Here is a 15,683-nt window from a genome sequence, read left to right on the forward strand (position 1 = left end):
CAGATTATTCAAAGGCACTGATATTTTGATCAATGAGCACACAGCGTCAAGTAAGTGATCTGTCTGTTCAACGAGCGAAAATCTTGCTCAGCGAGCATCGCTCAGATAGTTGACGCGCCCCACGTCTTCCGATGTCACTGAGCGCGCTATCTGACCGCCTGACTCCTGGATACGAGAGGCATAGTCGCACTGTTCAGTGGAGCACGTGCAGCTAAGGGTGTCGTTTCCACACGGTGGTGATAATGGCGATTTTGTTATTTTCCCCCCGCCGGTGAAAGCGGCAGTGGTTAATTCACCGCCAAATGGGAAATCGATACGTCACGAGGTAAAAGCAGTAACCTTGGCGTGTTCCGCGTTCATGGACTTGGAAGCAGTTACTCGGGGATTAGTCGATCAAGCAGATCTCATTCGAAATTCATCGAAGGGGTTCGGGGGGGTTTAGGTGAAACGTATAGTCGCCCTTCGTAAATTCAGCATTCGGGAATTTTGTGTACATCTGACTCTGAACATATGAAGTGCACACATTCCTGTGTAGCCCCCACCCCAACCTTAATTTTTTTTTACGTAAATTAATTTTATTTCACTTATCCAGCCAGGCCCGTAGCCAGGCAGGGGCCAGGGGGGCTCAGCCCCCCCTGGCACTGCTGCCAGCCCCCTTGAAATTAGGTAAAACTATTTTGTATTCTAATTTGTTTGAGGTGAAAATGTAGACAGAATATATTAATTTGTTCACAACTTTGTTCGTTCATCTTGTTTATGAGCAGAAGTCTAAGGCAGCAGCAAGTTTTAGAAGATTCTCTAGACTTTAGAAAGTTCTTTCTTATGGAGTCTTCTTTATCTGTACCTTCCCTGCCCCTGTTGCAGCCTCTCGTTTGACAGAAATCTGTGACTTTGATGTTATTATCCACATTCCTTCCGCATCAAATGTCAACAGATCCCAAGTTTTATTGCTTTGGGCGGGGGTGGAATGCATGATAGGCACAATGATTGAAGTGAATATTGTATATTTTAACATGTATGATATCAATATCTGTATCATCAAAAATAGCATGGAGTGTGTGTATTAAGGGATGGTGTCAGTAGCAGTCATTAGCACTTCAAGAGATGTTTTAGAAGATATAGAAAAAAAACTGTAGTATTTGTATGATATTTCTAAATTTTATATTTTAAATTAACTTAATGACCCCGACACACATAATTTACTTTCATTTAATACTATTAAACTTTTGAAAATGGACTTGGTTTACAAAGCCCCCCCCCTGATAACTCGTGAGCCCCCCCTGGCGGTCAGTTCTAGCTACGGGCCTGTATCCAGCTTCTCCTAACATTGGAAATATACGTATGTTGCAGAATTAATTTGCTCATCTCTGAATCCACTTTTTTTCTCGTTTTTTTTTCTCCTTTCGGTAGAAGAGCTTCAGTTAGAGTCAATGCATCCAACAAATAAGTAATTACAGGTTATACGTGGTTTTCAAATACAGTTTTGAAGTTCACTGTATGCTCAACTAAGCTAATCGGGACTGGACCTACAGTTTACAGTCTACTTCTAACACTGTTCAATGTGTCTCCATCGGGAATCAAACCAGTGTCCCTTTAATACGACATGAGAGCAGGAAAAATATTGCAAAATGAAATTGGTCCCTCCAAATGAAGAAGTAGTTTTGCAGTAATACCACCACTTTGAAGACTTGGGAATTGAAAATTTGCATCTTCAGTAATATAGGGGGTGTGGGAGTAACGCCCCACACTTTCTTAATCCGGTCGTGAGTGGGGGTGATGTGATCAGCATCACGCCCCTGACCGCCTTTACCCCCCCAGGGTTTCCCCCAGGTACCCATGTTATTCGACGCTGGGTGGGTGGAAGCGGATCAAGAAAGTGTGGGGCGTTACCCCCACACCCTCTATACGCCTTCATGGCGTGGTGCTATGCACAGGGGAACACTTTACTTTTACTTTTTTACTTTAGTAATATCATTTTAAAAGCCAAATCAATATTATAATAGTAATTATTTATATGTCGAATGGAAATATTTGTTATAGTCATTGGAACAATTGTTATTTCCACAGATACTTTTGAATATTGGAAGAATCCTGCAGGTTGCAATTGGAAAATTAAAAATGTTATTAAATTGAAATTTTGAAATCGGAACCAATGGAATATATTTTGTGTGTATTTTTTATTCCAGAACAGTATATATACATAAAACTGTATCTTATTGATTTTAAATCTACGCATGAGAAATTGTTTGGGCATTACTTAATAGTGTCCAAGTGTGTTGATAAATGTGAAGGAGTCGCCTCGGTGATCACGGAGTGCTCGACACACTACGTCAACAGCGGATGTTCCGGCCTCTAGTACAAGTCATGGAATGAGTGTTCCTTTGTCATCTAATCATCATTCATTCTCATCGTCGCGATTTTTTTAGGGAGTAGAAAAGCGACGTTGCATAACACAAAAATGGATGTGACTGGTGTTCGTGTAGTGCCTAATTGGTTTATCACAGCTGATTTAGCTCAACTTAAACAAAACTTTTGTAAACTTCTTTGGTAATTTGAAAGGTTCTTTCTGACACCACTCCTTGTGGACGCGCCAAACAAAAGGGGGGTCATCAGGACTGGAACTTTTTCCTTTCCTGGATCTTCTGCCAAAAGTAGGGATTTGTAACATGCACTGGAATGTCACGTGACTCCCATTAGTTTGGCAGATCTATATTTTCCAATTTCCTATTTATTCACTACTCCTTTTTGTTTGTTTGGTATTTTTAGAATAGTTAAGCTAATTGAAGATCACTTTTCCTTTAAATGCACACACAGACACAAATATTCCAATATGAACTTTCCATATATTGTTCATTTCTATCTGATGTTTTCAATAATTTAGTGTATTTGTGATGTTACAATATATTTTGAATTTTGATTCTTGTGACTGGTCACCCATGCCACACCCTGCAGGGGAAAGGGATCATTAGTACACACTGTTATGAGTTGTTGTGATAAGACAATAATTATGTAATATAATTACATGTAATAATTATGTTCAATAGTAAAGGATTGTATAAATAAGTATTGTTTGCTGAAGTTACGCAAATATAGTTTACAAGTTTTAATATGAATATGTCTTCCTTTTTCCAGGCCAAGCTTCGATCATGGAAGGTTCAGGGACTGTGGATGAAGTTCGAGAAGCGAGCAAGCCACAAATGTTACAATCGAGGAAAATCATGTTCAAACACTCGGGTGAGTACTGAGATTAATTACTTTCTTAATTCTGTCCAATTGTTTAAAGTGAACACACACTGGTATCTTATTACCAACAGATGCTGCACAACAACAGTAGTTTTACTCAATGAGCAGACTGCAAATGGTATAGTAGGCAAATTGTCAATTACTATTGTAGTTTTCTTTTCTTTCACATTCTGTGGGTTTCTAAACGAAGAAATTCTACTGATGTTGGAGCAGACATTGTTATCTGTTTCATTGGCACTCCTCTTTCGGTTCTCAAACCTCGTTTTGCATGAAATAAAATGAACATGATAATGAACAATTTTCTGCTGATTATATTTGGTAAAGCAATAAAAGTAATGATCACGTACTTGGTTAGAAACATCTTGCAAATAAAAGTTTATATCTGTATCTGTGCATACATATCATTTATCATGCGAACATTAAATTATTCCATATTGTTATTTTTAGTATATTTAGTTCTGCTACAATTTGAATTTTCATTTGTTACTTGGGTGCTTTAATTTCTGATTCATTATGTTTACTTACATTTCTTGCATGTTATTGTCCAGTTATTGTTACAGTTCATCTCAGAACTTGTGAGATATTTATGTTCATGATTCTTTCCATGTTTTCCTCTGTTAAAACCAAGAGTGGTGTATTTGCTTTTAAGCAATTTCTTTAGTGTTTTGTATATTAACAAAATTATATTATATTATTATAGTGATATTAACATTTGAATTACTTACTGGGCACCTATTTAAAGTAATCATGGTGATGTGCCCAAAGGATGATTGAATGGAAGAACAACATGAAACACAGTGCCCTGATGAGTACTTCCACCCATAACTAGAAATGTGATGAAGCTGATTTCTAATGAAAGAATATCAACCAGAATTGGCACAAAACCTAAGCATTATACATTGTTTAAATTCTATTTTCTTGTAATGCTTTAAAATCTCTCACATTTTATTCTTAACTCGTATATATACCAGTATACCAGTGTAAAATCTCTGAGCAGATAGGAATCACTAATTTTATAGCATATATACAGGGTTATTAAAAAAGAAAGAGCAGATTTCAAATGTTTATTTCTCACGAACTATAAAAGATAGAAATATGTGCCATACATCAATGGATAGAGGAAGGTTCAAAGTTTATAATCCTGCCTATTAGTTCAATTCAATACCTGCAGCGGCATTTTTTTCTTTACATGTAAAATGGTGACGCCACAGGAGAAGTCATTCAAAAGAAAGAGCAGATTTAAAATGTTTATTTCTCACGAACTGTAAAAGATAGAAACACGTGCCATACATCAATGGATAGAGGAAGGTTCAAAGTTTTAATGTATGCACTCATCGTGAGCACCATTTGTTGCCCGACAAACATCAAAACGGTACTCCATTTCTTGCCACACACGAATTAACTGGTCCCTAAACAATGGATTCACTTTTCGCAAACTGCAGCACACAAAACGACTTCTTTGAATTCTGCTCTTTCTTTTTGAATAACCCTGTATATACATCAATATATATATATATATTGTAATTAAAATCAGTTAATGCCAACATGAAGTCAAGTCTGACAAGTGGGTGGGAGTCTTGGTTGAATTCGGTAAATCTGAAATTCCAAGTGAGGGGATGGGGAAGCCTTGGTTTAGCGGCCATTACTCTGTAGATCAGTCCATGGGCCACATCTGCTTGACCATCCACTTGAGGGAGCTATCTGGGGCTAATATTATTCATGCTTTTATCCATTATGAAAATCATCATGACCATTTTCCTTGAGAAACAGGTAATCCTCACACCATCTTATCAAAAAATAAAAAAAATGAAATTGTGTTTATGTTGATTGTTTCTTTCATGAAAGGGATGCACTATTATAGATGGTTGCAAATTTATTAAAGAGCACATTTCTTTTATAGATAATAAATTGCACCCTGCATCTACCCTCTGTTGTATACTGTCTGCATCAAAACTAATTTGAACTTCTTTCCTTAAGTGTGACTGCAAGACCACATGAAAGTTTCATGATGAATTTTCTAATTTTTCGGGGGGGAGTGGTCAGTTTCTCTTTCCTTAATTATTTTGTGCATATGGCACATACGTTTGGGGAGGGCTAATGTAAGGCTCTGGAGGGAAGGTTTATCCCCCCCCCTAGCTGCTGCCTAACTACGGCCATGGCCCTCTTACTTTATTATTATTATGTATTGTAAGTAAAATGTAATATGATCCACGGCCTATGTTTAATTCACCCTACTGACCCTGCATGTGAAAAGGTTTGGCCACCATTGCTGTATATGGTTAAAAATGGGGTGTAGGGTCCTATCCAGAGGGTTGTTTCAGCCCTTTACAGCCCTGCAAATATTTATGTATATTTGGTTACTGATATACATATGTTTACAATGCATTTTGAATGTAATATTATCATTATATTCTTTTTTCAGGTTCTCATCATCGGAGGTGGGCCGTGTGGCTTGAGGACAGCAATCGAGGCTCAGTTGCTAGGTGCAAAGGTTGTGGTGGTGGAAAAGAGGGATCGTTTTTCTAGAAACAATGTGCTTCACCTTTGGCCTTTTGTTATTCATGATCTCAGAGCTTTAGGTGCCAAGTTCTTCTTTGGCAAATTCTGTGCTGGTGCCATTGATCACATTAGTAAGTGTTGTATTTATTTTTTATTTATTTACTTATTTATTTGCCATATGACAATATATAAAAATCATTTTTGGGAGTATATACTGTATGTCTAAGGTATGCTTACATTGTCTTCAGTAATTATTACTTCAATAATGCACTTAAGGTTGGTTTACGATATGCGTGTGTTGCCAAATGTTCGTATTAGGGCTGAGTATCAGTATTGACCAACACCAGCCGATACTTTTCCAGTTTTTGTTCTTTCTCACAACACTTTGACATAGTCCAATTATCCTGGAAATTTTGCAAAATCCAAAGTTTCCCTTTATTTTGTAGCAGTACTGTATGGAAATGTGGATTTTGTGATTATGTAACTGTTATTTTAATACTCGGACGTATTTCTTGAATATTTTAAAGCAAAACTCTGGTAAATTTATTTATTTATTTAATTGAAACACAACAGGTGTGTCCCAATTACAGTGTTCAATATTGGATGTCACCATTACAATAACAAGATCATAATAAAGATAGTTCACAAAAAATATGAATGACGTGTTATACAATTTGCATTAAATATCAATTATGCTAATAATTTAATTATTAGATTATAGAGACAAAAAAACACAGAGGTAATACAATAAAAGTGTAACTAAATTGTGGATATAACCTTACAAGCTAATTGAAAACTAAAATTCTATAAAAGAAGAAAATATATAAAAATTCAAAGATTAGATTTAAAGTTACAATTTCATTTAACCCCTTAAGTGTGGAATTTATTGAACAAGTCGCTACTGGAAATGTAGGTTTTTTGCTGGAAAATGTAGGTTTTTTCATGTAATTCAGTATACGCCTTCCGCACTACAGCAACACAATGTGGAGGGCGTATATATATGCCATCCACACTTAAAGGGTTAAATAAGTCTATGCTGGGGTTATTCTTAGAAAATGAGTTAAATAACTTGCACATTCTCCTCATGGGTTCAGCTTCATCCATTTTGGTTCTTTGATGCTATATCTGGAGTGGAATACGTTCACAGTAATGTTAATAAATATTTAATTTGTATGGTTTTCAAGCATTGGTATGAATCAGCAAGAGTATCGACATTATAAAGACTGAGCTAGCTACCAAATAATAGCTCATTGCAAAGTAAGTTATCTCAGTTGACTATTTGTTTGCAAGCTTTGTATTATAGCTAAATATAATATATAGTGTGTCTTGTTAGGTCATCTGTTTTAGGAGAGTCAGACAGTCAATAGCTTTAGCTTTTGATAACTATGAAACAACTAAAATTACAAATACATTTGTACATTTGTTTACTGCAATTCTTCACAATTGTTCATGTTATGACACTCTTAATAGAAATAATTTTTTACAAGGCATACTTGGCATTGTTTAAGTTGATGTCTCCACATTTCAACCAAGTAACATTGGTCTTCATCAAGAGGATACTAAAGCAACATGATTTATAATCACATCTGTGTAAAAAAGACAAATTAGGTTTACATGTTGCACATTCATATCCTGAGAGAGAGAAGTGAGAACATTGTGGCAAAGCCAGGAGCCTCACTATGCCTGGAATACTTGTAGGAAGAAGTCATAAACATCATTGTTGAGTAGTTACAAAACAGCTTAGAGCAAATATTTTAGTTCCTGAAGTTTCAAACTCTGCTCTGTAGTGATGTTTTGGACTTTCACCTTCCTACAAGTAATTCCAGTACACGAGACTCAACTGATATTTTCACTCCTTGCCTTTCAGAAGCTTGATATGCACAGCATGTTACTAATTTTGTCCCATTAACATTTTTTAACCTTTTTATTCCCACATGATCATGCTGCTTTAGTATTCTTCTGATAAAGACCAATGTTAATTATGTAAAGTCTTGTGCATTGAAAGTCTCTTATCTGTCAGGAAGGGAAGAAATAAACATTATGGTGGCACATCCATATCCCACAAATAACAGCTGATACAAATATGGAAAAAATGTAGACTGAAAGGTGAATAAAATGCTAATTTCATGAAACATCAGATATCTCAGTTTGTTTATTTAGGAAGGCATGAAATACAGGGTTATTCAAAATGATGGATACACTTTCATTCATGTATATTTCCTTGAATATACATTGAACATGAATAATATACATACAAGAGAGAGGGGAAGGTCTAAAGTTTCGAATACTACTGCTAGAGCGCAGTTGCGTAACCAACCACTCGAGTGTGCATGCCCGTGCCACCAAGGACCCTTCAGTTCAGTTCCGAGTAAGATGGCCACCGTTCAGCACAAGGTTTTCTGCATTCTTGAGTTCGGCAAAACTGAATCTGCAACAGCAGTGCAGCGAGCATTCCGTCTTCGATTCAGCATAGAACCATCAATTAGGAGGAGCATGTACCGTTGGTTTAACCAATTTCAGCAAACTTGATGTGTCTGCAAAGAAAAAAGCACGGGCCGACCGCATGTGTCAGAGGAGGATGTGAGACGAATTAAAGGCAGTTTTGTGCGCAGAAAGTCAACTAATGCAGCTAGCAGAGAACTTGGAATACCTCAAGCAACTGTATGGCGAGTTTTGAGACGCCGTTTCTCAATGAACCCCTTCCTCACCGATGGATAGGTCGCATAGGAAATGAAGACCTGGCTCTTCTGTTGTGGCCCCCGAGATCTCCTGATCTCACACCATTTGACTGTTTCCTGTGGGGATATGTCAAACAAGCCGTGTACGTACCACTTCTACCACAAACTCTGGGCAACCTGCAGAACCGTGTCACAGCTGCAGTGAACTCAGTTACACAAGAGATGCTTCTTCGGGTGTGGATAGAGTTCGGCTACCGCTTAGATGTTTGTCGAGCAGCAGGCGCCGGCCATATTGAACATCTGTAACCTCTATTGTAAGATTGTAAACTTTAGACTTTCCTCTCTCTCTTGTATGTATATTATTAATATGTAATGTATATTCAAGGAAATATACATGAATGAAAGTGTATCCATCATTTTGAATAAGCCTGTACATATCAAATATTCATTTTTTAGAATAAAAGTATCATCATTCAAGAATCTCTAACCAATGAATTGTTAATATGCCACATTATAATTAGTGCTTATTGAAGGTACAATCATGCATTGTAATACTCTCATTAGCTCTCACTATAGTTTGATACTATATATAGTTCACTCCCGGGTTTGATACCCGGTGGAGGCACGTAGTGGTTCGGATCCCATTTTGAAGTGTAGGTCCAGTCCCGATTAGCCTTACTATGCATAAAGTGGACTTAAAGCACCAAATCAATCAATCAATTATATATTAGCCAAGATAGCTCAGTAGTTAGGGCATCTGACTACCATGCGAGAAACCTGGGTTTGATCCCCAGCAGGCAAGAACCGGGATTTTTTTCCACCTGTTCAAGTGGCTCCAGCGCCCACCCAGTTGTCGTATAAAGTTGGTACCTGGAGTAAATTCTTGGGAGGTAAAGGCAGCCAGGGGCATGGTGCTGATCACATCACCCCCACCTTTCGCCGTGATCAAGAAAGTATGGGGTCCTAACTCTACACCCCCTATATGCCTTCATGGCTTGGTGCAAACCGCAGGGGAGAACTTTACTTGTTTTTACATTATATGTGACATCGAAGTGTGTTTGAATGTACAAAGTAAACACAACCATAAATGTTTATCTTTGTCTCTGTTATTTATAGTTTCTATTAAATAACTTAAGTTTGTCCGTGTAATGTGTGAGCTGATGTGCCTACAAATTTTCTGTGAAATACTTTCTGGAAAAGAAAGCAGCCAAAGTAGGATTCATTGTAAAGGAAATTGCATATTTCATAATTATTTTCTCAATCCCAGAACCACAGGTGACAAAACCATAAGTTGAACACTCAGTGCGATCTTTGAGCATGTTTTTGGGCAGTAAAAATTTTACAGTATGTAAATGTATATGCATGTTACCAATATATGTAACCAAAATTTGTGATGTTCTTGGCTTGTTTTCAGGTATCAGGCAACTACAATGTATTCTTCTAAAAGTGGCATTAATGTTAGGAGTAGAAATACATGAAAGCGTTACATTTGAGGCCTTAATTCCTCCCCCTGAAGACCAAACCGAAAGTAAGTATGACTATTTCTCTTGTAGTCTGTGGTTGTTACAAGTATAAAAACACAATTTTAAAAAAAAGTAAGTATGATACTTGCAAGGCAGTGATGGCTGCTTAATATGGTCTACCGTACTATTGCATGTTACTCAATTTGCTTAAATGAAAGGAAAGAAAGGACAAATTATATAGATTTAAGACATTCAATCAAACACTGAAGCAAAATGAAGCTTCTCACGTGAAGAGTTTCCAAAATTTCCCAGTGTGTTAGCATTTTTGGCACGCTGTTAAGCTATGACGAATACTGTGTTATTGGCTTCATAGCACTTTTTTGCCACTCTGCTCATGAATACACTCATATCATGTCCCTCAGTTCTTACAGCAATGTAGGGTCTCGGCTCAGGAAAATTGTCTGCTAGCATGCTGTAAACAAGCGTAACATGAAAAGTGTTGTCACCTCAGGATAAGAAGAAAGTTTGAGTCAAACCTGTAGTCTTTCTCAGAACGATGTCTTTTAATGTCGTTTCCACAGGTTATGTAGGTTATTAGTAATGTTTGTAATGTGCCATATATATTAGCACCAGTTGTAAAAAGTTGGAACACAAATTGTTGAAATGAAACAGTACTTAGAGGCATGCAGTTTTTGAAGGAAACATGAAATGTGAAATAACACACTGTAATGTTCATTTTTCATGTTTTTTAAAGGGGTGAGGTGCATTTTCCTACCATGTTTTGTCACGAAATGATGCAAAATAAACTGCAAAATGAGAAAGAAACTCATAAACAAGATTTAGAGTTTATTTACCAACGTGGCACTTTCTGAAGTCTGAATTATCCTGCGAGTTATGCAAATCATGGAAAATTGATGAATTCTGCTGTAAATGTTTGAGAAGCAAAAATGGACTCCTTTACGCAGGAATAAAGTGCCATTTTATATACAGCTTTTGATCCTAAAATCTCAGTTTTTGTACCAAAAATCTTGATCTTTTATTCGGCATAAATATGTGGCTCTAACAATACTGCTTAGCCTTAAATCTATTTTGGTGGTAAGTTGTAAGGATTGCAACTATGAAACTATAATCCATGCATTTCTGGCTTCCGAAAGTGGTTTCTGCTATGTAAATGTATATGTTTGAATATTTTAAGTTGATATTTGAACTAAATTACCTTAATGTTAGAAATCTATAGTATTAAAGTGCTTGTGGAGCACTCGTAGTAGTTAGGAGGAAACGCACGTGCACTGACTGTTCCATCTGACTCAATACCTGAATTTTTTTGTGCTGTTCATTAGGTTAGCTTAGTTGTGTGTGAAACAGTAATGTTAAATGTTGTTCCAAGCACTGATGTATGCAGGGGGAGGGGGTATGCTGGGGCTACAGCATCTCCAGAAATTGTGAGACAATCAAAATTTGCAAATGAAAATTTGAAGTGGGGGGAACAAAGTGGTAAATGCAAACGCCCCCTCTAAGTGACCTCCGATTACAATTTTTGTATTTCAACAACTTTTAAAATCAAGGTGAAAAGTTGTAATTGTGGAATTTTTGTAGCATATCCCTCCTCTATCTAGAAAACACTTACGTTATATCCACTTTTACAATTCCAGAGCCCTCCCAGAAAAAAAGATATTTCAGGTTATTATGTTTAATTGATAGCCTGCCAGCATTCGGTATTAGGCAGTTAGTTTATAGGCGTGCGCAGACCATCTGATTGGGGGGGGGGGGGGGCAAAAGCCTTGATGGAAGATCAGTCAGGAAAGAAAAACCTCATTTTATATCACTGTTGATGGGTATATGCATATATACAGTATTTACAGTAATGTGCCGTGCTCCTTTCCCTCCAAACAATTGTGTTCATGTATTTAAGACAAAACTATTTAGCAGCAAGAGTCTGAATTACTTAGTAATTATAACTTCTCTCTCTGGTAATTCACAATGCATTACAGAAAACAATAAAATTGCGAGCAAAGCGGGCAAGAAAATTTTTAGATTCAAATTTTTGCAAACTGAAAATAATATTGATTTAATATGGCACAAAAAATTTCATGGGGCGCCATGGCATTCTCTTTTACATTTTTTTTTAATTTAGATTGTTCGGCGCCCAGGGCCAATTTCCGTCGCCCCCCTAGCTACAGCTCTGAACTAAACAAGACTGTAAGAAAAGCAGACACTGCGAGCGAAGCGAGCAAGACAATTTTACGAAAATTATTTTTAAGTGTATAAAATTTGTTATCGAGGGTGGCAATTGCCACTTGGTGCCCCCCTGCAGATGCTCTTAGCCATGTGGAAGAAATGCAAGAAAGACGTGAAAACTAATTCCATCTTGAGTATCATTTTGTCCGGCTACTCTTAGATTCTACTAGTTTTGCTTTCTTTTACCTCAATGTTTGTCCCTTTACCCCCTAGAATTGATTTCTGTTCAATTTTGGGGAGGGGCAATGCCCACTGCCCTTCCCCTGTGGTTGCACCCCTGCACCCCCTTTCTCCGTAGTTGCTTTGAACTTTAATCAGCTTGAAAATACTTAATTTTCTTTAAGAGTATAATATCTTTTAATAATGGAGATAAGATGCCTCTTTACTAAATTTCTAGGTGAAAGTATAATAATGTAGGGACATGGACCTCTGGAAGGGGGCAAGGATGGCCATACCTCCCCCTTAGAAATTGAATGTCAATCTAAAAGTATATATTTCACACGTATAATTTGATTTCAGTCAAGTGGTGTTTTTTGAGGGGGCAACACTATTATCGGGATAATATACCCCATGGAAAAATACCTTGCTTGTCCCTCCATGGAAAAAAATCTGCGGACATCCATGATTAGGGGGGATTGCCCCCCCCCCTGCCCCCCTCGTGTGCACGCCTATGAGTTAGTTAATATACAGGGACCGGCAGAAAAAGCTGACGATTTTGAAATGTGTATATAAATAAAACAATTAATGTAATGCAAGGTTTAATAATCAAAATTACTACAAAAATAATTGCCATTTTCAGTGCTTACATTAATTTTTGTTTGTTTTGAAAATTGTGTCCGATAAATTACCTCCATTCCTTGCACATTCATGTAGCCTTGCCTTTAAATTGGACGTCGCCCTCACAAGCATTTCATTCGGAATTGCCGCTATTTCGTTGTGAATAGCTAATTTGAGATCACCAATTGTTGTTCAAATGTTCAAAAATGGTGTTTACCTTTGACACAATTATATTGTTATGTGAGGTCTTTCAATGGCAGAGTGGGGGGAATGCTCATTGGCTTCGTCGCTCAACGCCATTTCAGTTAAGATGGAGCAGTGGACTGGGCGACACTGTGTTTTTTATTAGAAGCATATTTTAAAAATGTTGAGTCCATTGTCCAAACCCAAGGATGGTTTCGAAGGGAGTTCCATGTCGATCGTCATGGCTGTGTACCCAGTTGGAATATGATACTGCTTTGGGTCAGAACTTTTCGAGAAACAGGGTCAAGTTTGAAATGTTTCCTGGACGTGTAGTGTCAAGAAATGGTGATGTTCCCTGGCCTCCTCACTCCCCAGATCTGACGATGTGTGATTATTTCCTCTGGGGCTACCTCAAATCAAAAGTGTATGTTGAGAGACCTCAAACAATTGGTGATCTCAAGTTAGCTATTCGTTACGAAATAGCAGCAATTCCGAATGAAATGCTCCTGAGGGCGACTTCCAACTGAAAGGCAAGACTACATGAATGTGTAAGGAATGGAGGTGACCATTTATTGGACACAATTTTCAAAACAAGGAAAAATTAATGTAAGCACTGAAAATGGCAATTATTGACATAAATGGCATAAGATATAAGCTGATAATAGCAATTTTGATTATTAAACCTTGCATTACATTAATTGTTTTATTTATATACACATTTCAAAACCGTCAGCTATTTCTGCCGGTCCGTGTACAATATATTTATGTGTGTGTGTGTCTGTGATCAAGGCTGTACATGAAGCACTTACGCAATCCATATATGATATTTTGGTCATGTATCTTAAATTTGACTGAAGTGTCTTGAAAATGTATTCCTCTGAGAATGAAAATTAGATATCCTTAGAAGATTCCCTCTCTGTTACAGACACAATATGATGTCCTTATGTTACGTTACCATGCCGTTTGATTTGTATAAATAGATGAAATGATTGGGTTTTGTGTACAGTGTGTTCGTTGTAGTGTGTATTTGAGATCTAGTTAGTATATAATTCTAGTGCCTTAATAATGGTATTGGATTTAGGCTAGCCTCAATAATCTATTTTTTCTTCCTTCAGAAATAGGTTTTCGAGCTCAGGTGAGCCCACCAGATCATCCTGTCTCCCAGTATGAATTTGATGTGCTCATTGGTGCTGATGGCAAAAGGAACACACTGGATGGTGAGACACATTCCTTCTGTACTTCCAACATACTTTTAAGTTTATTGTTCGTCACTTGCAAATGAATTATTTTTCTCTCTTTTTACATGGCATTTCTTCAATTTAAGTTTCTTATACAATGTTTCAAAAATCGTGCAATGCTAATTTTAATAATAATAATAATAATTCCTTTATTTAGCAGGCTAGGTTCAGCCGTAGGCTGCTCTACCACCTAACCCTTGTCATGAGCTACATAAGAAAATATAAGTATATAGTATAATATGATAATATGTGAATACAGATGAAAAGCTTGATTACACTAAAAGGGGGAAAGGGGGGAAGAGAAATAAAGAATTTCACATTACCTACAATTACGAATATGCTCATTACAGTAATATTAGTCATACATAAGATAATATAAATGTGAAAGAACAAAATAATAAAAAAATAAAATAAAAGAATACAAATGTTAAAAGAAAAAATATAAATGTGAATGTTAACATAACCCTTTAAGTAGATAATAATAATAATAATAATAATAATAATAATAATTTGAAGATAGTAATAAAATTCCAATAGTTACAGGTATAGAATATGAGTGTCTTGTTGTTTGTTGAGTGCCAGTTTACTTCTAGTATAGGCCACTGTTCTGCTGCTGTTCCTGTAGAAGCATTTCTTTCAATTTAATTTTGAAACTCTTATTGAGTTTTATGGATTTAACATTTGTTCGTAGTGCATTCCATGCTTTCGTGGCAGATATAGAAAAAGATGAGGTATATAGCGTAGTCGAATGGTGAGGAATGTCAAGTTCGTTGTGACGATGTGTCTCTTCTGTGAATTGTGTTGTTTGATTGATTGATTTAGTTTATTTTACTTCGCGTTTTGTGCCTCTTGGCTAATTTGCGAAGATGGGGATGAGTGATGAAATAATGAAATTGATGAATGGACATTCACAAACAACCAAGCCCGACCGGGATTCGAACCCGGGACCCTTGGCGTCACAGCGCGATGTGCTAACCACTCGGCCACAGGGTTGGGCGTGAATTGTGTTTTGAATTGTGTTGTGTTGCGATTACATAATTTTTCAAATAAGTACGCAGGTTTGCAGCACATAAATAAAAGATAGGTAGTTCAGTAGCCTCCTGTTGGCCATTATTAAAATATTATGTTTGTTTAAGATGGGAAGGGTGTGATCGCGTGATAAATGTGATACGTAGGAAAGCATATAAAATATGCAAAAAAGATGGGGAAAGAATGAATGATAACAAGGAAGGAAAGATGCAGGATAACGAAACCAACTCTGAGAATAAGAAACACAAATACATCAGTATTCCGCATTTTAAAGGAATTTCAGAAAAGATAGAAAGAGTAGCCAAAGAATACGGCATAAAATGCAGGATGAGTGC

The 15,683-nt window shown here is 36.8% G+C and overlaps 1 protein-coding gene across 6 annotated transcripts in view; it reads left to right on the forward strand.

The window, feature by feature from the left end:
- The window catches only part of Mical (Molecule interacting with CasL), a 282,128-nt gene that overhangs the window by 182,120 nt on the left and 84,325 nt on the right, over positions 1-15,683 (forward strand). For all 6 annotated transcript variants that reach the window (XM_083126409.1, XM_083126408.1, XM_083126413.1 and 3 more), the window contains exons 4-7: positions 3,133-3,234; positions 5,666-5,873; positions 9,835-9,948; positions 14,197-14,298. In XM_083126409.1, the coding sequence (XP_082982535.1) occupies positions 3,133-3,234; positions 5,666-5,873; positions 9,835-9,948; positions 14,197-14,298 (526 nt within the window). The remainder of the gene's footprint in view (positions 1-3,132; positions 3,235-5,665; positions 5,874-9,834; positions 9,949-14,196; positions 14,299-15,683) is intronic.

This window comes from Lepisma saccharinum, chromosome 8, assembly GCF_977018435.1.
Source record: "Lepisma saccharinum chromosome 8, izLepSacc3.1, whole genome shotgun sequence".
Taxonomy (NCBI): Eukaryota; Metazoa; Arthropoda; class Insecta; order Zygentoma; family Lepismatidae; genus Lepisma; species Lepisma saccharinum.